At 44.9% G+C, this 23,210-nt stretch overlaps 1 protein-coding gene across 1 annotated transcript; it reads left to right on the forward strand.

Annotated features, from left to right (window-relative positions):
* The first annotated feature begins 846 nt into the window (after nucleotides 1-846).
* THBS3 (thrombospondin 3) lies at nucleotides 847-18,651 on the forward strand. Its single transcript, XM_081340905.1, has 22 exons — nucleotides 847-1,402; nucleotides 2,010-2,266; nucleotides 2,769-2,871; nucleotides 3,385-3,411; nucleotides 3,619-3,701; nucleotides 4,861-4,912; nucleotides 5,412-5,560; nucleotides 6,036-6,176; nucleotides 6,865-6,942; nucleotides 7,337-7,489; nucleotides 8,913-9,023; nucleotides 9,541-9,648; nucleotides 10,125-10,284; nucleotides 10,387-10,505; nucleotides 10,953-11,005; nucleotides 12,050-12,243; nucleotides 13,050-13,228; nucleotides 13,339-13,387; nucleotides 13,471-13,667; nucleotides 14,092-14,264; nucleotides 15,738-15,877; nucleotides 16,645-18,651. The coding sequence occupies exons 1-22, from the start codon at nucleotides 1,231-1,233 to the stop codon at nucleotides 16,698-16,700; spliced, it is 2,754 nt and encodes a 917-aa protein (XP_081197031.1). The 5' UTR covers nucleotides 847-1,230; the 3' UTR covers nucleotides 16,701-18,651.
* The last annotated feature ends 4,559 nt before the right edge of the window (nucleotides 18,652-23,210 follow it).

Here is a 23,210-nt window from a genome sequence, read left to right on the forward strand (position 1 = left end):
TCTTTCCTTCCTTCCTTCCTTCTCTTTCTTTTTCTTTATTTCCTTCCTTCCTTTTCTCTCTCCTTCTTTCTCCTCCCTCCCTTTCTTCCTTCCATCTCTCTTTCTCTTTCTCTTCCTTTCCTTCCTTCCTTCCTTTTCTCTCTCCCTCTTTCTCCTCCCTCCCTTTCTTTCTTCCATCTCTTCTTCCTTCCTTCCTTCCTTCCTTCCTTCCTTCCTTCCTTCCTTCCTTCCTTCCTTCCTTCCTTCCTTCCTTCCTTCCTTCCTTTTCCCCTCCCTCTCTCTTTCTCCTCCCTCCCTCCCTTCCTCCCTCCCATCTCTTTTCCTTCCTTCCCTCCTTCCTTCTCTCCCTCCCTCCCTCCCTGACACGGAGTCCCGACTTCAAGCTGCAAATAAACAGGCAAAGAGAACATCCCCATCCTTGCCCTACTTTGGGGCATCCCCTTGCCAAAGCCCCCCAATAAAATAAGGATTTAAAAAAAAAACTGGTCAAGGAAAAGAAAGGGAAATCTGTTTTGGTGGCATTTTAATACGGTAGCGATCGTGATTTTGCCAGGAAGCCGGACGTAAAAGTTTTATTGGATTGTTTTTGGTTAAGTGACAGAGAGAGATGCTCACCCCCCAAAAAATGAATTTTTATGTCCAATTCATAGGATGCTCATTCAGGGCTCCCCCTAGTGGGGAGAAGTAAAACCGCACCTCATGTTAACTTCTGGCAGGAGAAACAGTTTTCCAGTACTTTAAAAAGGATATTTTAAAACTTCAGAGGCCCAGTTTTGCCATTTTTCCTCCAAGATTGTGCTCTTAAAATCCAGCCTCACCCAGGGTGTTTCCTTTGTGGTACTTTGTGGCTGGGCTTGAATTTTCGAATTTTTCTCTTAAGAAAAAATAAGACCGTCCCTCCCAATAATTCAAGAAAATGTTTCTCTGGTATATATATCCTTCGAAGATGTGTTTGAATGCAAAAATTTGAGCTATTTATTTTTATTTTTTTATTTTAATTCCATTTATATCCCGCCCTTCTCCGAAGACTCAGGGCGGCTTACAAACTTAGCAGTATGTCCTTCAGTGACAAGGATTCCAGACTGGGGGTGGTTTAGATGACCTCCAGGTTCATTTCTTCTTCTAGACTTCACAAAAGCACTGCATATCAAGCTTGACTCTCTTTGCAACTGACCTCATATTTGCTGTTCCCTAGTCATTGACCTCCTGACCGTTACCGAATCTCGACATATGACCAACATTGCAAACAAAATCCGGGCGGAGGTGTTATCGGTCCACGACATGTACCTTTTATCGACTTTCCACCTGCCCCCCAAACAAGGTGGGGTCCTATTTGGCCTTTACTACAAGAAGGATAACAGCCGGTGGTTTGAAGTCTCCGTGGTTGGCAAGACGAATAAAGGTGAGAAGAAAGAAAGAGAGAACGAGAGAAAGAAAGAAAGAAAAGAAAAAAAATAAGAGAGAAAGAACAGAAAGAAAGGAAAAGGCAAGAGAGAGAAAGAAAAAGAAAGGAAGGAAGGAAGGAAGGAAGGAAGGAAGGAAGGAAGGAAGGAAGGAAGGAAGGAAAAGAAAATAAGAAAGACAGAAAGAAAGAAAAAGAGGAAGGAAGAAATAAAGAAATAGGAAGGGAAAGAAAGTAGGACAGAAAGGAAGGAAGGAAGGAAGGAAGGAAGGAAGGAAGGAAGGAAGGAAGGAAATAGGAAGGAAGGGAAAGAAAGAAAGAGAAAGAAAGAAAGAAATAGGAAGGAAGGAAGAAATAGGAAGGGAAAGAAAGAAAGAGAGAAAGAAAGAGAAAGAAAGAAAGAGAAAGAAAGATAGAAAGAAAGAAATAGGGAAGAAGGAAGGGAAAGAAAGTAAGAAAGAGGAAGAGGAAGGAAAGAAAAGAGAAAAAGAAAAAAGAAAGAAAGAAAGAAAAAGAAAGAAAGAAAAAGAGAAAGAGAAAGAAAGGAAGGAAGAAAGAAAGAAAAAGATCTGATATTAAATCCATCTCTTGCTCTCCCTGCCTGCAGTTCTCGTCCGATACTTACGAGCTGATGGGAAACTCCACTTGGTCAACCTGCAGAATTCCAACCTGTCCGACGGACGCAGCCACACGCTTCTCCTGCGGGTCAGTGGCCTGAAAGGCAGCAGCCTTTCCTTGGAGCTGTACGTGGACTGCAAGCTGCTGGACTCGAACACAGGGCTGCCCGAAATGGCCGCCATTGACCAGGAGAAAACCAAGCCCGTCGAAGTGAGAACCGGACAGAAAACCTACCTTCGCCTGCAGGTGAGCAGGCAACCCATCGCGTTCCCACGTTCAGGGGGAACCAAGTATACGTATACCTCCAAACTAGACTGTGTCCCATACTGTGGGTGTGTGTGGGTGTGTGTATACCCGGGCGTGTGCATAATTTATTTATTTATGGCTTAACAATGGCTCAGGCGGAAAGCGAGGACTTCCCTGTACAAATCCAAACAGGGCTGTGCGTAGAAAAGAAAAAGGAAAAAAAAGATAAATTAAAACATCTCCGCCACGAAACCCAATTTTGTTTAAAATGAACTCTTCCGGCTTTTAATGCGCAGTTTAAGGAGCACGGGCTGTTCATTTAGCAACGGTTCATTTAGCAACGGTTCGCTGTTACGACGGCGCAGCAAAATGGGACTGACCCTCCCGTATGTAGCCCCCCACCCCCAGTCGACACCATTAGGATGCGTGTTGCTCTCCACCGAGGCTGCTGTCCCTTTCCTATTATTTTATAAAATGTAAATATATGTTTCCTATATTTTAGGGCGTTGTGGAATCGCTCAAACTCATCCTCGGGGGGTCCCTAAGCCGAGTGGGGGCTCTGAGCGAGTGTCCGTTTCAGGAGGACGAATCCATGGAGAACACGGGTGAGTGTCAATCAAAATACAACCCACCCACCCCCCAACATTCCTTGGTGTAGGATTTTACAAAACCCCACCGTGCAACATTTAGGGACCGTTTGAATTTGCAACGGAGCTGGGGGGGGGGGGGGAAAGCAACTTAGGCCAAACTCAGTTCATAAATGTTTAAGAAGAGGCTGGACAGCCATTTGTCTGAAATGGGATAAGGTTTCCTGCCTGAGTAGGGGTTGGACTAGATGACCTCCAAGGTCTGTTGTTGTTGTTGTTGTTATTATTGATCATCACACAGGCAGATGTTCAGACTGGATTTGGCATTATTATTATTATTAGTAGTAATAGTATTATTATTATTATTATTATTACTATTATTATTTCTCAGTATCAGAACCCAGCTTCTAACGCTGCTCTTTTTGGCACTATTGTTTGATTATTATTATTTTAAAAAAAACTTTTTAAAATTTCTCTTCTCTCTCTCTCTCTCTCTCTCTCTCTCTCTCTCTCTCTCTCTTTTTCCCCCAGTATCCAACGTGATCAATTCTCTCTTTGGTGAGTTCGAATCCTGACCTGCTGTTCCGTAATCCCCCCCTCCTCCGTTTCCTCTTTGAGTGCTGGATTAAGCGACGGGTGAGGGGGAGACCCCCCCCCAATCTATGGGGCAGTGCCAACACAGAAAGCCTCGTGAGCTAGGGGAGAATGTGGTCGAAAAACAGAATTAAGCAGAGTTTCGCTCCGTTTTGTTTTTTTATGCGACAGGTGAGCAAACCAAGGCTCTTGTAAGGCAGCTGACCCTTTTCAACCAAATTCTGATGGAGCTTCAAGAAGATGTGAGAGATCAGGTAGAGCCACTTTCGACAGTGGAAGCTTTTGTCCACCCAAACCTAACCAATTTTGGGGAAACTGTAGCCTACAAAGTTATCTTGACTATTTAAGGGAAATTAAAACTGAAATAAGAATGAAATAAGATCCGGGTATTGATTTATCGCCATGGCCTTAATTGTAAACCTGCCTGGGACACGGGACAGAGGTTAAAAATGTATGTTTTATAAAGATAAGTTAAGATGCGATCAGGCGATTAAAGCAAAAAATACATACCTGGCTAGAAAAGGTGCGAAGACAATTTTAAATTGGAATTATGGGATGTATTCTATCACGGGCTGGGAAGACGGCTTAGAGATTAGGCGTTTAATACGTATTATTGAGTGGAGCAAGTGGACCCAAGCAACACGTTCGCTGAGCACGTGTGAATTGTAAAAATAGAAAACTAATAAAATGTTATATTTTTAAAAGAGAGAGAGAAGTGAGATCAGGTACAGCTGAGTGGTTTAAGAAGGCTAGTCACTTTTTCCCAGGGCTGTTGTGACTTTGAAATGGTCACTATAGGAACAGTCATAAGTCGAGGACTACCTGTTAAGTGGAGGCTTTGCACACTCTGGCAAGTTTTGTCTGTTCTTCTAAGACATCCCTACTATTTTATTTTATTTATTTAATTTTTTTTTAGTTTTAAGTTTTTATTATTATTATTTTAAATACAAATTCAACAGGGCTTATTCAAGAAACACGTTGTCTGAGTTAGGGCAGACATGTGTTAAAGCAAAGAAATGTTGGACAAAAATACATACTTGGCTAGAAAAGATGATAATAAACCTATTTTGTTTTTTAATTAGGTATAATGCCAGAAAAGCTTGATCAACAAAGGACATATTTGAATTTGCATGTGATAACAGCAGCGAGATTTGCATTTGCCCAATACTGGGAAAATGAAGAAATACCACCGGAGGAAGAAATAATTAAAAAAAAAACCTACTAGGCTGTGCAGAAATGGACAGATTCACTTTAAGATTGAAAGAAAAAGCAGAAAAGGAATATTTTCAAACTCGGGATTTATTTTACCGACGGTTGGCAAAACGAATTAGGAATTTAATTTGCATTAGTGAATGAAGGATCCCTACTATTTTTTACACGGCTAATAAAATATTGTTATGTTTTTCTTCGCAGGTGAAGGAAATGTCTTTAATACGCAACACCATTATGGAATGTCAGGTGTGCGGTGAGTTACACAAAACACGGAGACCTTTGCCGGGAAGTGAATTTTGCTACGATAATGTCCTTAAAATTCATTTTCCACCCCCACCCCACCCCACTTGCAACGGTGCCGAAAGAAGAAGGGTTTAACGGCCAATCCTTGAAATTTGATGAGAGTTTCTGAGACGTGATTTTAATCTGTTGTGTATTATTTTAGTTTAGGATGTTTTTTTACTGGATATTCCTTCAGTGTTTTGAACTTGTTCTGGTCTCTGGTCTTTGGGCTGCAATAAACTTGACTAGTGACTGAAGTTTGAACGGCTCTGAGAAAGGGGACTTATGACCCTTTTTCACACACAACGACCGTCGCGGCATCCCCAGGGTCACGCGATCAAAATTCAGACCCTTGGGAAAAGTTTGGGAAGCTGTGGCCTGAAGGCTTGTTGAGGACTAGAAACTTGCCAGTTTGTCAGTGTGTTTCATTGTTCTGAAATATGAATGAATTGAAACCTCCCTTCCGACAGGGTTTCATGAACACCGATCCCGCTGTAATCCGAATCCGTGTTTCGCCGGTGTGGATTGTATGGAGACCTACGAATACCCGGGATATCGTTGTGGGCCGTGTCCTACTGGTTTTGAAGGCAACGGCACCCATTGTGCAGATGTCAACGAGGTAAAGACTTTTGGGCTCATAGGATTATATAGTATGTAGTATATAGTATATATATAGTGTGTGTGTGTGTGTGTACACACACACATACATACACTATATATATATATATATATATATATAATACTATACTATATAATATAGTATATTTATTATACGGTACTATATGCTATACTATACTATATACTATATTCGTTTAAGAACCGGGTTACTGACTTAGCCAAGATGGGTGATTCGCTTAAAAACCGTGGCGTGAAAGTTCGTAAAAAAATGGAGCAAATTTCATCCAACAACCGTCTCACTTAGCGACAGAAATTTTTCACTTGATTGTGGTCATAAGTCAAAGATATAGTGAAGAGATGATGGTGTCGATAAATAGATTTCCAGATGGCTGGTGTTTTTTTAGGCGACGTGGTATTTTTATCAAATACAGATGGGAAACATGTCTCCTTCTTTTCATGTTCTCCACCGATTGCAGTGCTTGTTTGCAAATCCGTGTTTTCCTGGATCCAAGTGTCTTAACATCGCGCCCGGCTTTCGTTGTGAGCCGTGCCCGCCTGGCTACAAGGGGAATCTCGTCACCGGAGTGGGGGCCGATTACGCCAAAGCCAGCAAACAGGTGGGCGACTTGAAATCTAGGTTAAGTTTACAGATGTTTATTTTACTGGATTCGGGGACAGCTTTGTTCCTTAGGCCACCCGTCTTGTAAATTCTCAGGATTCTTTTTTTCCCCCCGCCATGTATATGTATACATCCGAAGTAGACTGTGTTGTTTCTCTGTGTCATATATGTGTGTGTATGTGGGTAAATGCATAATTTTTTTTGTGATGTTTATGTAGTGTATATGGGAGGTGGTTCCCCTTTGAGAGCTGAATGCAACAAAATTTTGTTTTAATGTATGCTGATTAGGGCACGTTTAAAGTGACAATAAAGTTTACCATTCCATTCTATTTCTATTCTATTCTATTCTTTTCTAGTCTGTTCTAGTCTAGTCTACTCTAGTCTATTCATTTTCTATTCTATTCTATTCTATTCTATTCTATTCTATTCTATTCTATTCTATTCTATTCTATTCTATTCTATTCTATTCTATTCTATTCTATTCATTTTCTATTCTATTCTATTCTACTCTATTAATATTCTATTCTATTCTACTCTATTCTATTCTTCCATCTGAAACCACAACCCTTTGAGGTAGAACACACCAAGAAAGAGAAGCAGTGCAGATTCCAGAATAGTGCAACACGAGGATTACCTGCCTTCCCCTCTCCAAGCCTAGCTGTCTAACTGATCTCTGGTTTCCCCAGATTTGCACGGACGTTGATGAATGCAACGACGGGAACAACGGAGGTTGCGATCCCAACGCAATTTGCACCAACACAGTGGTGAGTGGCTCAGTCCAGGAAGGCAGGGAGCGGGCTAAACAAATGCAGGGGGTCCAGGAAGGAGAAACATTTGTACAATTGCAATCTGACACTGCCATGATAATGGTCAGTTTGATGCAGAAAAAAAAGGGGGGGGGAAACCCGGGGTCTTCAAATAGCTTGTACCAAATGTAAAAATTATCACCAGCTATACTTAAGAACGGGACAATTATGATTTTTCTAATTAAAAAAGTACGCACTCCAAATGCATCTTTAAAATCACTTTGTGATCTTTTTAACAGCCTGACAAGGCAGGCCAGTTTCCTGAAGCCCATAATGTTTCGGCAGGTTTGGTTCTCCCTCATTTCACTGGCGTCCCCTCCCTCCCTCCCTCCCTCCCTTTTTTTTTCCTTAGGGGTCTTTCAAGTGTGGCCCGTGCAAATCCGGTTTTGTGGAGAAGGAGCCGGGCAGTTGTACCCCCCAGAAGGCGTGCGAAAATCCGAGCCACAATCCTTGCGACGTCAACGGCTACTGCCTCTTTGAACGCAACGGTGATGTTTCCTGTTCGGTAAGACTTCTTTGCAATCTTTGCTGAGGTTTAGGTCAAGGCTGGTGGCTAAGTGGGAGGGGAAGGTAGACCACTCTGAACTGTGGAGGCTCCATTTAGCCGTTCGAGCCCTTTGGAAGGCAGAAGGAGTTGATGGGTTCTCTCCAGAGGTGCTGGCTTTCCCGGGAAAATCATTTTGTGATTTCAATCGGCACCCTTAATAAAAATCGTTTTGTGATTCCAATCGACACCCTTAATAAAAACTATTTTGTGCTTCCAATCTGCATCCTTAATAAAAATCATTTTGTGATTCCAATTGACACCCTTAATAAAAATCATTTTGTGATTCCAATCGACACCCTTAATAAAAATCATTTTGTGATTTCAATCTGCATCCTTAATAAAAATCATTTTGTGATTCCAATCGACACCCTTAATAAAAACTATTTTGTGCTTCCAATCTGCATCCTTAATAAAAAAAACCATTTTGTGATTTCAATCTGCACCCTTAATAAAAACCATTTTGTGATTTTAATCTGCACCCTTAATAACATCATTTTGTGATTCCAATTGGCATCCTTAATAAAAACCATTTTGTGATTTTAATCTGCACCCTTAATAACATCATTTTGTGATTCCAATTGGCATCCTTAATAAAAACCATTTTGTGATTTTAATCTGCACCCTTAATAACATCATTTTGTGATTCCAATTGGCATCCTTAATAAAAACCATTTTGTGATTTTAATCTGCACCCTTAATAAAAACCATTTTGTGATTCCAATTGGCATCCTTAATAAAAACCATTTTGTGATTTTAATCTGCACCCTTAATAACATCATTTTGTGATTCCAATTGGCATCCTTAATAAAAACCATTTTGTGATTTTAATCTGCACCCTTAATAAAAATCATTTTGTGATTCCAATCGGCATCCTTAATAAAAATCATTTTGTGATTCCAATCGGCATCCTTAATAAAAGTCATTTATTAATTCCAATCAGCATTTTTAATAAAAATCATTTTGTGATTTCAGTCGACATCCTTAATAAAAATCATTTTGTGATTCCAATCGACATTTTTAATAAAAATCATTTTGTGATTCCAATCGGCATCCTTAATAAAAGTCATTTATTAATTCCAATCAGCATTTTTAATAAAAATCATTTTGTGATTTCAGTCGACATCCTTAATAAAAATCATTTTGTGATTCCAATTGACATTTTTAATAAAAATCATTTTGTGATTCCAATCGGCATCCTTAATAAAAGTCATTTATTAATTCCAATCAGCATTTTTAATAAAAATCATTTTGTGATTTCAGTCGACATCCTTAATAAAAATCATTTTGTGATTCCAATCGACATCCTTAATAAAAATCATTTTGTGATTCCAATCGGCATCCTTAATGAAATGGCTGGATTCTTCCCCTCTGTCTCCTCTAGTGCAATGTGGGCTGGGCTGGCAACGGAAATGTGTGCGGGCGGGACACCGACATTGATGGCTATCCAGACGAGCCTTTGCCGTGCATTGACAACCACAAGCATTGTGCGCAGGTAAAACCGGGGAAAACTCGAAACATCAAACCAGCAAAGTCAATGGGGAAAGCCGGAATTGCTTAACAATCGCTGGATTCGTTTAAAAATTATGGCCAAAAAAATAAAAGATCCAAAAATCTGCTGCTGGAATTGGGTATATCTAGTTTAATGAAGAGAAGGACTAGGGGTGTTCTAGTATTTGAGGGGCTGCCCCAAAGAAGAGGCAGTCAAGCTATTCTCCAAAGCTCCTGAAGGCAGGACGGGAAGCAACAGGTGGAAACTAATCAAGGAGAGAAGCAACCTGGAACTAAGGAGGAATTTCCTGACAGTGAGAACAATTAGTCAGTGGAACAACCTGCCACCAGAAGTGGTAAATGCTTCAACACTGGAAGTTTTAAGAGTCTGGACAACCATCTGTATGAAATGATATAGGGTTTCCTGCCTGGAGACCTCCATGGTCCCTTCCAACTTTGAAATTCTGTTAAACGATGGAACTCAAGGAGCAGTTAATATTTTGTCCCCCTTTTTTTTTTAGGACAATTGCCGGTTGACCCCTAACTCAGGACAGGAAGATGCCGATAATGATGGCATTGGAGATCAGTGTGATGATGACGCAGATGGAGATGGGATCAAGAACGTGGAGGTACCCCCAAGCCTGGTGTCCAATATCAGCCTCATACACTGGATGCAAAAACCAGCCTGGGCAACTTTAAGACTGACGGACTTCAACTCCCAGAATCCCCTAGTCTTCAAGTTGCCAAGGTTGGAGACCCCTGACCTACCCATGCGACAGGGCAGCCCACAGCCTACAAAGCACCTTTCGCTCACAAGGATTGTCAAATTCCTGTGATTCCAGAGGGCAAAATCCAGGAAAGATACCACAGCCGACGTCAAATGAGACGGTTGAATTCTGGAGCCTTTTCAGATTTCCCCCCCCCCACACACACACACATTTCCCCCCCTTATTCTACAGGATAATTGTCGTCTTCTCCCCAACAAAGACCAGCAAAACTCACACACACTTTTCCCCCCTCCTTATTCTACAGGATAATTGTCGTCTTCTCCCCAACAAAGACCAGCAAAACTCACACACACTTTTTCCCCCTCCTTATTCTACAGGATAATTGTCGTCTTCTCCCCAACAAAGACCAGCAAAACTCGGACACTGATTCGTTTGGGGATGCTTGTGACAATTGCCCCAATGTTCCCAACAACGATCAAAAGGACACCGACCACAATGGAGAAGGCGATGCGTGTGACAATGACATCGATGGGGATGGTAGGAAAGAACCTGGGGTTTTAGTCGGATTCTCGAGCTGGATGTTAACGTAGGGAAGCTGAAGAGCAAAAAGCTTTGCTAACTCCTGTTCTTTCTCTCTAGGGATTCCCAACGGGCTGGACAATTGTCCGAAGGTACCCAACCCCCTGCAGACTGACCGCGATGAAGATGGCGTTGGGGACGCTTGCGACAGCTGTCCAGAACTAAGCAACCCAACCCAGGTTTGAGCCTCCAGGAAGCTGGAGTTACGAGAAGTGTAGACCGATATTTATCTTGAGCTTGGGGGATTTAGGATGTTGTAATTCCCGAGTGCCGCGTAACAGAGTGAGCGCCTGTTACTCGTCCCAGCTTCTGCCAACCTAGCAGTTCGAAAGCACGTAAAAAATGCAAGTAGAAAAATAGGGACCACTCCGGTGGGAAGGTAACAGCGTTCTGTGCGCCTTTGGCATCTAGTCATGTCGGCCACATGACCACGGAGACGTCCTCGGACAAGCGCTGGCTCTTCGGCTTTGAAACGGAGATGAGCACCGGCCCCTAGAGTCGGAAACGACTAGCACGCATGTGCGGGGGAACCTTTACCTTTTTTAATTCCATAAAACCTGGGGAGCCTTAAATGCTCACACATTCTAGATGCTTGCTTGTTCACCTGACATCCTGGTCTCTTTCAGACAGACATGGACAGCGATCTGGTGGGAGATGCGTGCGACACAAATGAGGACAGGTAACATCAAGCAAAACTTCCGATGCTTGTTAATCCTGGCTTAAAAGAGGACTCTGTCCTTTCCCAATGAAAAGCTGCAACAAAACTAGGTTTGAGTGGGTTTTTTTGTGTAACAATTTCTATGGCCTATAAGCCAGCATTTAACTGGAAACCTTAACTTGTTTTCGGAAAGCTGGAAGACCAAACACGGCGGCTTGGAAACATTTGAAAGGGATTAGTGAAGCAAAGGTTAAACGGAGAGGGGGTGAATGCTCTCAAGTCTTCATCAAGGAGCATGGGATTTGTAGTCCCAAACCTCTGCGGGACATCAGGCTGCCACTGTGGCTCTTGAGACAGAGGTCATAAAAATATTTATCCTATTTGCCATGTTGTGATATATAAATTAAGGTCCTTTTACCCCCCCCCCCAAGATTTGGTGCTTGGGTGGTCAATTCCGAATCAGTTTCAAATTCCTTTCTAGTCAATTTCATACCAGGAAAATTAGCTTCAAGAAGGGGAATGAAGCTGCTATCATCCTGCTGAAAATCTGCCCTAAACAATTGCAATTACTGGGAAACAATTACTGCTGGGAGAGAAATTGTACAGCTGGTCCTTGACTTACAACAGTTCTTTTAGGTTACAACGGCACTAAAAAAAAAAAAAGACTTGGGACCATTTTTCACCCTTACGACCGTTGCAGCATCACGTGACTTGGGAACTGGCTCGTATTTATGACACTTGCAGTGTCCTGTGATCACACAATCCCCTTTTGTGACCTTGTGACAAGCGTAGTCCACGGGGAAGCCAGATCCACTTCCCCACCGTGCGCCCGCCTTCACATTTGCAGTGATTCCTTTAACAATGGAGGCAGGGAAGGTTGTGAAAACGGGGCCAAGCTCGCTTCGCCCATGTCTCGCTCAGTAACCAAAATGTTGGGGCTCCATTTTGGTCCTTTGTTGAGGTGTACCTGTATATATTGTATATTTGGGGACATTTTTTTCCTCATTGGGACGGATGACATAACCTTGTTTTCACTTTACACCCCTTCCCTCTCGTCTCCACCAGGGACGGCGACGGTCACCAAGACACGAAAGACAATTGCGCGGAAATTCCTAACAGCTCGCAGCTGGATTCGGATAATGACGGGCAGGGCGATGATTGCGATAACGACGATGACAATGACGGGATCCCTGACTATCTGCCTCCGGGCCCCGACAACTGCCGCTTGATTGCTAATCCTAACCAGAAGGACCTGGATGGTAACTGTCTTTGCGGGAAGGAAAGAGATCTTAAAACTTTTCCCAGACAGCTGTTGGTTGTGTGCGTGATCCCCTTCCTGCAATGGTACAGGTAGTCCTCAACTTATGGCCACAATTGTTGCTATGCGGGGCAGTTGTTCCGTGAGTTTTTGCTCCATTTTACGACCTTTCTTGCCCCCTTTGTTAAGTGAAGGCCTGCAATTGTTACCGGTACGTTAGCGACACGCTTGTTGAGTAAATATGGCTTCCCCCCATTGACTTTGCTGGTCAGAAAGTCGCAAAAGGGGATCGTGTGATCCCAGGACACGGTTGCGTCATAAATGGAAGCTTGGAGATCCTCTAGTCCAGCCCCCTGTTCAGCCAGGAAACACTATCCCACAAGACCCACAAGACACTATCCTACTGCAGCTGTCATAAATGTCAGTCAGTTGTCAAGCATCTGAATGTAAACTTTGTGACTCTGGGGATGCTGCAATTGTGGCAAACGTTAAAAAGGAGCCTACATCCCTGTTTTTTTGTGTGCCGTTGTCACTTTGAACGGTCACTCAAAGAAACTCTGGATTACCTGTAATGTCTTCCCTTGATCGACTTTCACACGTACGGCCGTGTTTCCTGCTAGCCAAGTTCGCAGGGTTAAAAACTGGGGGTCTTTCCGGCTTGATAGAAGGAACCAACTTTGTGCAGAGCTAAATGAACGTGGGACATCGGAGAGAGCTCGACTTTGTTTGTGTCCAGCAAGCTTGTTTTACCTGAGTACTGCAACACCATTGGCTGACGAGTTCACACGTGTTTATTGACCTGTGTAGGCAACGGCGTGGGAGACGCCTGCGAGGAAGACTTTGACAACGACACAGTGGCCGATCCGATGGATGTGTGTCCGGAGAGTTCTGAAGTGACCCTGACCGACTTCCGGGCCTATCAGACGGTCATCTTGGATCCCGAGGGAGATGCTCAAATTGACCCCAACTGGGTGGTCCTCAACCAGGTACCAGGAGAAGAAAAATGGACGATCAGCCCAGCATCCGCCTAGCCATCAATTCTGAAGTGGCTGGGTTGTCCTCACATCCTTTCTGATTGTTGAATTCTAATTTTCAGGGCATGGAGATTGTCCAAACCATGAACAGCGATCCAGGCTTGGCTGTAGGTAAGCAGACCGACGTTAAGTTTGTTTGCTTTGGGGGAAGGCGCTTTCACGGTCTAGAATCTCGCACGGCGTATCTCACGCAGGATACACGGCGTTCAACGGGGTGGACTTCGAAGGCACTTTCCACGTCAACACCGTCACCGACGACGATTACGCCGGCTTCATCTTCGCCTACCAAGACAGCGCCAGTTTTTACGTGGTCATGTGGAAACAAACCGAACAGACTTACTGGCAGGCCACGCCCTTCCGGGCCGTGGCTGAGCCCAGCCTGCAGCTCAAGGTAAGTGATATTCCCCCAGATTGGCACGAGAGGGGGTAACCCAAAGGTCATCTAGCCTTACCCGCTCCCAGAAAGAATCTCTCTCTCTCTCTCTCTCTCTCTCTCTCTCTCCCTCCCTCCCTCCCTCCCTCCCTCCCTCCCTCCCTCCCTCTCTCTCTCTCTCTCTCTCTCTCTCTCTCTCTCTCTCTCTCTCTCTCTGCATGCGGGCCCTTTTGCTTCCAAACTCGAATGGGCAACTCTTTTTAATCCCTTTAAAAATCCCCTCGCCTTCCAGCCAAGACGAACGACCCCTTTTATAACCCAGTTCAAAGCTCAGCTCAATACGGGCAGTCCTCAACTTACGACCCTGTATGAGACTAAAATGTCTGTCGCTAAGCGAGACGTCCGGTGAGCTTTGCCCTATTGAATTTTCTCGTCTCGGCAGGCGGTGAAATCGGAAACGGGTCCCGGCGAATACCTCCGCAATGCCCTGTGGCACACAGGCCACACGCCTGGCCACGTCAAGCTACTTTGGAAGGATCCTCGCAACGTGGGATGGAAGGATAAAACCTCTTACCGCTGGCGCCTCTTACACAGACCTCAAGTGGGGTACATCCGGTGAGAAATTTGCAATCCCTGGCTTTATGGCAGCCCACACTGCACAGCAGGGTTGGTTTTTTTCCCCCCAGAAAAGAACAAATGCAAGATTTTTGTTTAGTGTCCCGCACAGACAAGTCTTACTGGGGTTTTCCAACCCCACTGAAGGGCTAAATGTTCCTTCTGCATCTAGAAAACAAACAAACCCCAATTTGTGGCTAAATGTTCCTTTTGCATGAAGACCTCAATTCATGGCTAAATGTTCCTTCTACATCCAGAAAAACTCCCATTTGTGGCCAAAATATTCCTTCTGCATTCCAAAAAAGCCCCAAATTGACAAAGTCTCTCTTGTACTTTCAATAAACCCTGGCTTATTCTGATGTAAGCAAACCCAAGCAAAATTTACAGTAAAATGAAATAAGACAAAATGACTTTTGCCCCCACCCCCACCCCAATTTCTATTTTTTGAGAAGAAGCGCAGAATCGGGAAGCCAGAGATACATCAAATATCCTTGCCGGCCGCTTCCAAGTTTTTCAACTTCCAGGCTGGCACCAAACTTCCCTTGTGTTCCCTCTTTAAGCCCAGGCTGGTCCCACCGACAATAGTTGTGTGTGTGTGTGTGTGTGTGTGTGTGTGTGTGCACAAGAGCCTCTCCGTCTCTTTTTCTCACACCCACCCAGCCTTCGCTCCCTCCCACCCCTCCCTCTTCCCAAGCCTTCCCCCCCTCCAACCTCATCCACAGGGGCCCCCAGGGCATTGTCTAGTTGTCATAGCAATCCCATGCGCCGGGAATGCGCTAATGCGCCGGGCTCTCCAAAGCCGGACAATGCAGGAAAGGTCAGAGCAGGGCGGGCAAGCGAGGGGGGGGGGGAAAAGGAAGAATGAACAAGGCTGGGAATTTGAAAACCCCCACTCTTTCCCCCCCCCCTTGCTTAGCAAGACCGTGGGGGGGGAGGAGGGGGAGAGAGATGGGGAGGGGAGGAAAAGAAGCATTGAATTCCCCCCCCCCAAAAAAAAACAACCAACGACCCTCCTTGAGAAAGCGCCCTGCAGTGTGGTTTTGGCTGTCCGTTTTCCAAAATGAAATGAAATAAAATTGATGCTGTGCTTGCACACCTCCTGATTTAGAAGTGAAATTAGTAGCCAGGCTCAAACGCTTGGTGGGTTTTTGCTTAGTGCCCTGAGTAGGCAAAGCCACTGTGGTTTCTAACCCCAATTGGTGGCTAAATGTTCCTTCTGCATCCCCCAAACCTCAATTAATGGCTAAGGATTCCTTCTGCATCCAGGAAAGCCCAGTTAATGGCTTAATATTCCTTCTGCATCCCCCAAAGCCCCAATTGATAGCTAAATATTCCTTCTGCATCCCCCTCAATTGATGGTTAAAGGTTGTTCCTTCAGCGTCGTGCCCTACACGGAAGCATCCTAAGTTTTGCCTTCCTTCCCGTTTCTGCTTCTCTCCCACCCACCCACCCCCTTGAACCCCCCCTTCCCAGCGTGCTGCTCTACGAAGGACCTCAGCTGGTAGCCGACTCCGGGGTGGTTATCGACACGACCATGCGCGGTGGCCGCCTCGGCGTCTTCTGCTTTTCTCAGGAGAACATCATTTGGTCCAACCTGCAATATCGCTGCAACGGTGAGAAGGCCGCTCCGCGAAGCGCGAATCGTCCGCGAATCGTCCGTGGTGGCGGGGTGGACTAGATGACCTCGCAGGGACCTTCTGGCCCTTTCCTTCCAAGATCCTCTCTCGCACTGGGGTTGGACTGGATGAACTTGCAAGTCTTCTCCTTCCATTCCAGGATCCTGTCGAGTTAAGAGGGTTGGGAAGAGGGTTGGGCTAGATGACCTCTCGCTACCTTCCAGCCCTCGCACACTAGACTTATTCCACTCTCAACCCTGAGAGATAGGATGGGCAAGTCTGGCTTTGGGCAACAAATCCCCAAATAGGGCACAAGTAGTCCTTAACAGCCATTCACTCAAAGTTACAACAGCCCTGAAGAAAGGGACATACGACCGTTTTTCACACTTACGACCGCTGCAGCCTCCCCAGGGTCCCGTGATCGAAGTCCAGATGCTTGGCAAACTACTTCATATTTACGACGGTCGCAGCGTCCTGGGGTCACGTAACCCCCCTTTCGTGACCTTCCGACAAGAAAATGACAACGGGGGGGGGGGGCTGGATTCACTTTAACGACTGTTAAAGCTGCCAGTTTCACTTAACAACTGCAATGATTTACCAAACCAGGGCGACAAGGAAGGCCGTAAAATGGGGCAGAGTTCCCTTCGCAAAAGGGTCACTCAGCAACCTAAATTGGGGGAGAGGGGAGGGCTCCCTTGAGGTCGTAATTTGAGGACTGCCCCGTATAACGTCCGTATTTCTCTGCCTCTTTCTCCCCTCTTCAGATTCGGTCCCTGTCGACTTTGAACCGTACCGGCGGATTTCACTAGAGCAGCCTTAAAAGCGCGAAAGATCACCCCAAAGGATTTCGAGTGGGTCTCTCCCCCCCCACACACACACACAACCAGATCCACCCGTTGTCACACAATCCTATCCCGGATTGGCAAACCTGCAAAACTGGCCACCTTTGTGCGTGCTCACGAAACGTGGAGAAATCCCAAAGGCGCCGCGTAACACAACATTGGGATTCGCTAGGAATTTGATTGGGGTTTTTTACGTAGGGGCAACGTCCATCCATCTCTTTTTTTAAAAAAAAATAACAATAATAATAATAACCTGCGCCTGTCGTGTTTTGGGGACCCGGGTGTGAATAAAACGAACTTTTAAGAGGTGGAATTAAAAGTTGCTCCGAAGGGGTCCCCTCTAGTAGAACTTGGGATTTCAAGACTTTCCCCCCCCCCCTCCACTCAGGTCTGTGATTTTTAAGATGGAGATTTGTTTGCTAGCTCCCCTGTTTTTTATTTTATTTCATTTCATTTTATTTTAATTCCATTTATATCCCGCCCTTCTCCAAAGACTCAGGGCGGCTTACAAGCTTAGCAGTAGCCTTCATTCTATGTCTATGCCTGCTTATTAGGGCTTTCACACACACCCCCAAGCGGCATTATTACAAAGTCAGCTTAATTGCCCCCAACAATCTGGGTCCTCATTTTACCTACCTGGGAAGGATGGAAGGCTGAGTCAACCTTGAGCCTGGTGGGATGCGAACCTGCACTAATTTTATTTTATTTTATTTTAATTCCATTTATATCCCGCCCTTCTCCGAAGACTCAGGGCGGCTTACAAGCTTAGCAGTATTTTTATTTATTTTTATTTTATTTTAATTCCATTTATATCCCGCCCTTCTCTGAAGACTCAGGGCGGCTTACAAGCTTAGCAGTATTTTTATTTATTTATTTATTTATTTATTTTAATTCCATTTATATCCCGCCCTTCTCCGAAGACTCAGGGCGGCTTACAAGCTTAGCAATAGCCTTCATTCTATGTATATGCCTGCTTATTAGGGCTTTCACACACCCCCCAAGCGGCATTATTACAAAGTCAGCTTAATTGCCCCCAACAATCTGGGTCCTCATTTTACCTACCTGGGAAGGATGGAAGGCTGAGTCAACCTTTTAACCTCTTGATCCCCCAAAATGTTATTTGCTCACAAATCCATTTTTTTTGGCTTCTCTTTTGTCAAAGAGGCTTAGGGTGTTTTGCTTCGACCAGCTGATGAATTAAGATCGAGAGATCGGAACTGAAAATGCATTAGCAGTCCGTTTGCATTTCGCATCCGGGTGTGAATCCTATTTTTCTTTTTTTTTTTTTTGGTCTATGAAAAGAGTTTCTAAAGATCTGAGTTTCAAAATATCCGAGCTGAGATTGAGCGCCCCATGCTTTTAAATCTAGGGGGGGATCACAGGAAATCCTCCACTTACAACAGTTCATGTTTTCACAGCGCTGAAAAAAGGACCCTTGCAGCATCGCCCCCCCCCCCCCAAATCAAAATTGGGACACTTGGCAACTGACTCGTATTTATGACGGAGGCAGCGTCCCGCCCTGGAATCACGTGATCCCCTTTCGCAAACGTCCGACAAACCAAGTCAAGGGGGAAGCCGGATTCCTTTGCTGACTTAACACATGTAGTGATTCGCTTAAGAACGGGGTCAAGAAAGGTCGTAAAATGGGGCCAAACTCACTTAACAACCGTCTCACTTAGCAACAGAAATTTTGGGGTCATAAGTTGAGGAGTAAAACGGGGTCTGGGAAAACCACACACACACACACACACACACACACACACACAAAATTCGGGTCCTGGGTAAGTTCTCGGACTTTGCTGACCCATCCCTTGATTTGGCCTCAGCTCTCCAGCCGTGCAAAAAATTGGGACTGACGTAGCCTCCAGGTGGGAAGCGGGCTTCCAGGTGTGTGCGCCGCTCCGTCCAGGTGTGAATCCAGGACAGGGGGAGGCCAGGACAAGTGCAATATTAGTGGCGCAAGGAAACACAACATTGCACTCAGTCCCAACCCTGCCCCGAACCCGGAACCTGAGGCGCTGGGGAGTCTTGGATCGGTCGGGCGGCAGTGCCAACGTCTCGGCGGGGCGCGACGCCAGAGTTCTGCAAGGTGAAAAAGTTGGCAAGGGTTACCTCCTGGGCCTTGAAGCCCACCCACACCTCCTTCCCTCAGAACTCCCCTCGGATTCCCCAGCTACCTCCCACCCGGCACCCGGGCGCTGGGAAGTTGGTTAAATAATTGCCCGCTTGGCCACCACACTCCCAAGTTGCTGTGGAGATGGGTGTCCCAGCAACGGTGCAATGAATGCCGCGCTCGGAGGCGGCAAGGAGTCTCGGGGAAGTGGCGGGTTGGGGGGGGTGTTAGCCTTCTCATTCATGCCAGAAGGCCTACCAGGGTGGTACCCACCTCCCCGGGGCCGAGCAGGCGATGCCCAGCGTTGCAAAACACCTGTTGTTTTATAGATAGATAGATAGATAGATAGATAGATAGATAGATAGATAGATAGATAGATAGATAGATAGATAGATAGATATAGATATGTAGATATAGATATATAGATATAGATATAGATATAGATATAGATATAGATATAGATATAGATATAGATATAGATATAGATATAGATATACACATACCATGGGCATTTGACACCTGTTGCAAAAAATCCCTCCCTGCTTGTTGTGGCTCTCCAAACGAGAAAAAGATAACCTCGGTTTTCTCCTCCTTTGCTGCGCAGGAGCCAAGATGGTTGGGAAAAGGGGGGTGGGTGGTTGACACCCCCCCCGCAACAGCCCAAATAAAGGGCAGCGCCCGTCTCTTTTCTAAAGTTGGCGATTTTGCTACTTGCTTTTTTTCTTTTTTCTTTTGAAGAGTTGCCGATTGTCTTCTCCAGACACAGATGCTTTTTTTTCTTAGCTCATCTTCGGTCCAGCCCGGATTCTGATCAGGGTTCCCACGTCCCAAACTCGGAGAAGGGGAGGCCAGCCACCTCCCTTGAGGAAGGCGCACACCGAAGTTGCCAGGGAAGGCTTGCCGGCAACAATACCCATGCTTTGACTCCGGAGTCCATTCAAGCAGAAAAATGTGTTCTCTTAAAAGGGCAATGCTCAAAGTTCTCCAGGACATAGAGCAGAGGACTAGAAGCATGCAAAGCAGGGTGGTGAAAGGCCAGGAGGCCTCTGAGCATGCTGGTGGGCGTGCACATGTGAATTTGGGTGTGCAATTTCTTCTTTGGCCCAAGCTCAGCTGCCCTGATCATCATCATCATCATCATTATTATTATTATTACACCTCTGAGCATCCTCACTGCATCTGGCAGTCCCCCCCCGCGCCCAGGCTTTGGGTTTTGTGCATATTACATGCAGCGCTCAAGCAATCAAGCCATGCCGCGTAATGGCACAACAACTCTGTGAAGTAGGCTGGTCTAAGAGGAAGGAAGCCTGCATGATTGAGGGGGGGGTAAGGGGGTGGCAGAAGCCGACTCCCTCCCCCTACCCCAAATTCATCCCTTTCACCGCTTCTCCTTTCGTTTATATCTTTCAGCGCCGTGTTCTCAGCTGGAAATTTCGTGCTATAAATGTGTTTTCAATAAATAAATAAATAAAATTAACTATCTAAATAAAGTTAACTAACTAAATATATATATATATATATATATATATATATATATATATATATATATATATATATATATATATATGTTTTCGTAGATTCTCGCGGGTGTCTGTATGTGTAGATCTAGAGTCTCGGGTTTCTTCCCGCGTTCCTTTCATCTTCAGAAAGTTGTGGCGACGTTTCGACGAAATCCCATCCGTCATCATCAGGCCGGAGTGTTCCTCCTGCTGCTCCCAGGAGCAATGCGTGGTCCTGGGAGCAGCAGGAGGAACACTCCGGCCTGATGATGACGGATGGGATTTCGTCGAAACGTCGCCACAACTTTCTGAAGATGAAAGGAACGCGGGAAGAAACCCGAGACTCTAGATCTACATATATATATATATATATATATATATATATATATATATATATATATATATATATATATATATATATATATATATATATATATATATATATATATATATATATATATACTGTATAAATATAAATATAAATTACAAATTGCCCTGGAAAAAAATGCTGGCTGGGGATTAGCCAGCAGATGGCACATCAACACTGTAAAATACGAATAAATCTGACTGAATCCAGATTTCTCTTTCCTGACTTCTGAAATTTGCAGTGGGTTTTAACAGCGAGGGCGAGCACTCTGTGGCTGCTCAGGAGCACCCTCGCCACTTCAGTTTTGTCTCTCTCCCCTGCGTCTTCCTTTCAAAGCGTGGACAATTATTTCAACCGCAAAAGCAAATTTTTACGGCTCAGCGATGCGTCTGCACTGAACGGGAGTTGCGCGGAAGAAAATGCTCTAAAGATAAGCCAAAGAAGGCGAGGAGTATTGTAGTGAAGCCTGATGGGTATTGTAGTGGGTTATTAGGCCACTAAGTGTGATTTTCTTTTGAGGTTAGGCACGGCGCTTGTTTCGACTTTCTTGGGGATTTGTGCAAAGTCCAAGGATTTAGAACAGGGGGTCTTCAAACTTGGCCCTTTTATGACTTGTGGACTTCAATTCCCAGAATTCTTCAGCCAGGCACGCTGACTGAGGAATTCTGGGAGCTGAAGTCCACAAGTCATAAAAGGGCCAAGTTTGAAGATCCCTGATTTAGAAGAACACACAACACACAACTCGTATTTGTCCATCACAGGGAACCCAGCTCCCTTGTTGGTGCCTTAAGCCGCAAAAAAAGAACCCCGGCTGCAGTTCAACAGGCGAAGCATTTTGCAATTTCTGGCTGGCTGGGGAAAACTGAGAAATTATAGAGTTGGTTTGTTTGTTTTGCAAAATTCTGCATTTTTTTAGCAAAAGGAGACTAGAGTCCCTTTTTCAGGATATGGACAGTGACTTTCCTTATGGGGAGGTGGGGTGGGGGAAGAACTCCTGACCCCTTTCTTTATGTCTAATTCCAAGTCTAGTTAGATGCCCCCTGGCAGGGTTAAAACGGGAGGGGTGGTGGAGCATCAGACTCGTGTCTAAATAGATCGCCCAGTGGTGCCCTTTCCTCAATATCAAGAGGAGACGCCCAACCTTGGGTCCCCAACCTAAAACTCAACGGGGGGGGGGGGAACATACCAGATTCACTTAACAACCGTTAACAAAACTGCAGCGATTCGCTTTCACAACGGTGGCCAGAAAAGTTGCAAAACTTACTTAAATAAATTTAACAAAATAAATAAAAATAACAAATGTCTCACTTTAGCAAAGGAAATTTGGGGCTGTAACTTTACTTTCGATTCTTGTTGGATGTGTTGGTTTCCGAGAAGGAATCGCACTGGGAAGCCAGCCACCCTTTGATGTGTTTGCTTGAGAAAAAAATAAATAAATAATTTTTTTCTCTCCTTGACTGCTTGTTTGATCTTTTCATATTTTTGAGTCCTTGAAGGGTGTGGGCTGATTTGCTCACGGTAAACAAGGAAGTCCTTACCCCCAAAAAATCGTTTGGTGGGAAAGATTGAGGAGTTATTTTGCATTTTCTCTTGACGATAACCGCTTCGCTCCTGGATTGTGTTGGCAGACTTCTGCAAAGTGCTGTATACTTTGCAGTTTATATGATAGCTCTGCAAACTTTATTGGCAATATTTAAAACTCATAAAATGCACATAAAGTGGGTGGATAACCTCTGGCAATGTATTTATTTTCTTGCGGCCTCTGCCGTGAGGGGATGGCCAAAATACAGCTAGTCCTCAACTTACGCCCATTCATTTAGTGGCTGTTTGAAGTTACAACGGCACACTTACGACCGTTGAAGCTTCCCCGTGGCCAGGTGATTTCCATTGGGACACTTGGCGACCGACTCATATTTATGACAGTCGCAAGCGTCCCGGGGGGGTTGCCTGACCCCCCCCTTTTGCGACCGTCAATGGGGGAAACCGTGTGACTCGTTTAACGACTGCCGTGGTTTCGTTTAACCCCTGTGGCAAAGAAGGTAGTGAAACGGGGCGAAATTCAGTTCACAAAGGCCTCGCTTTGCAACCGAGATTTTTGGGCTGGAGTCTGGCCGTAAAGCGAGGACTCCTTGTGCTTCCACAGGACGAAGAGCAAAAGAGGACGCCTCGTTTCCTGGAAACGTTTTTTTTTCCTTTTTCATTTTTTTTTAAGAAAGCCGTTGTAATATTTTGACATCCAACAATTGACAATTGTATTCTCTGGCCACAGACCATTTCAATAATGTAAACAGAGAGAACAGAACACAGAAACCCAGGACTATCAACAAACTTTTTCAAAGCAACACAGCAGCCAATGCAGAATCTCCAATTGGGGGGTGGGAAAAAAACCCCCACATCCCAGCCCCCTCTAGGTAAAAAAAAAAACTAATGGGGTATGTCAGACGGGATCCCCCCAAAACATGCAATTACACAGCAGGGCGATGACGCATTTCCCGACTGGGTTTTTGCA

This window comes from Vipera berus, assembly GCF_964194415.1.
Source record: "Vipera berus genome assembly, chromosome: 16".
Lineage (NCBI taxonomy): Eukaryota > Metazoa > Chordata > Lepidosauria > Squamata > Viperidae > Vipera > Vipera berus.

Excerpts from the sequence above, each read along its gene's own strand:
- THBS3 (XM_081340905.1), top strand. The coding sequence starts at position 1,231 with ATGACCAACATTGCAAACAAAATCCGGGCGGAGGTGTTATCGGTCCAC. Across the intron at positions 4,913-5,411 it reads TATGGAATGTCAGGTGTGCG|GGTTTCATGAACACCGATCC; the intron begins GTGAGTTACACA and ends CCCTTCCGACAG. Across the intron at positions 5,561-6,035 it reads ATTGTGCAGATGTCAACGAG|TGCTTGTTTGCAAATCCGTG; the intron begins GTAAAGACTTTT and ends CACCGATTGCAG.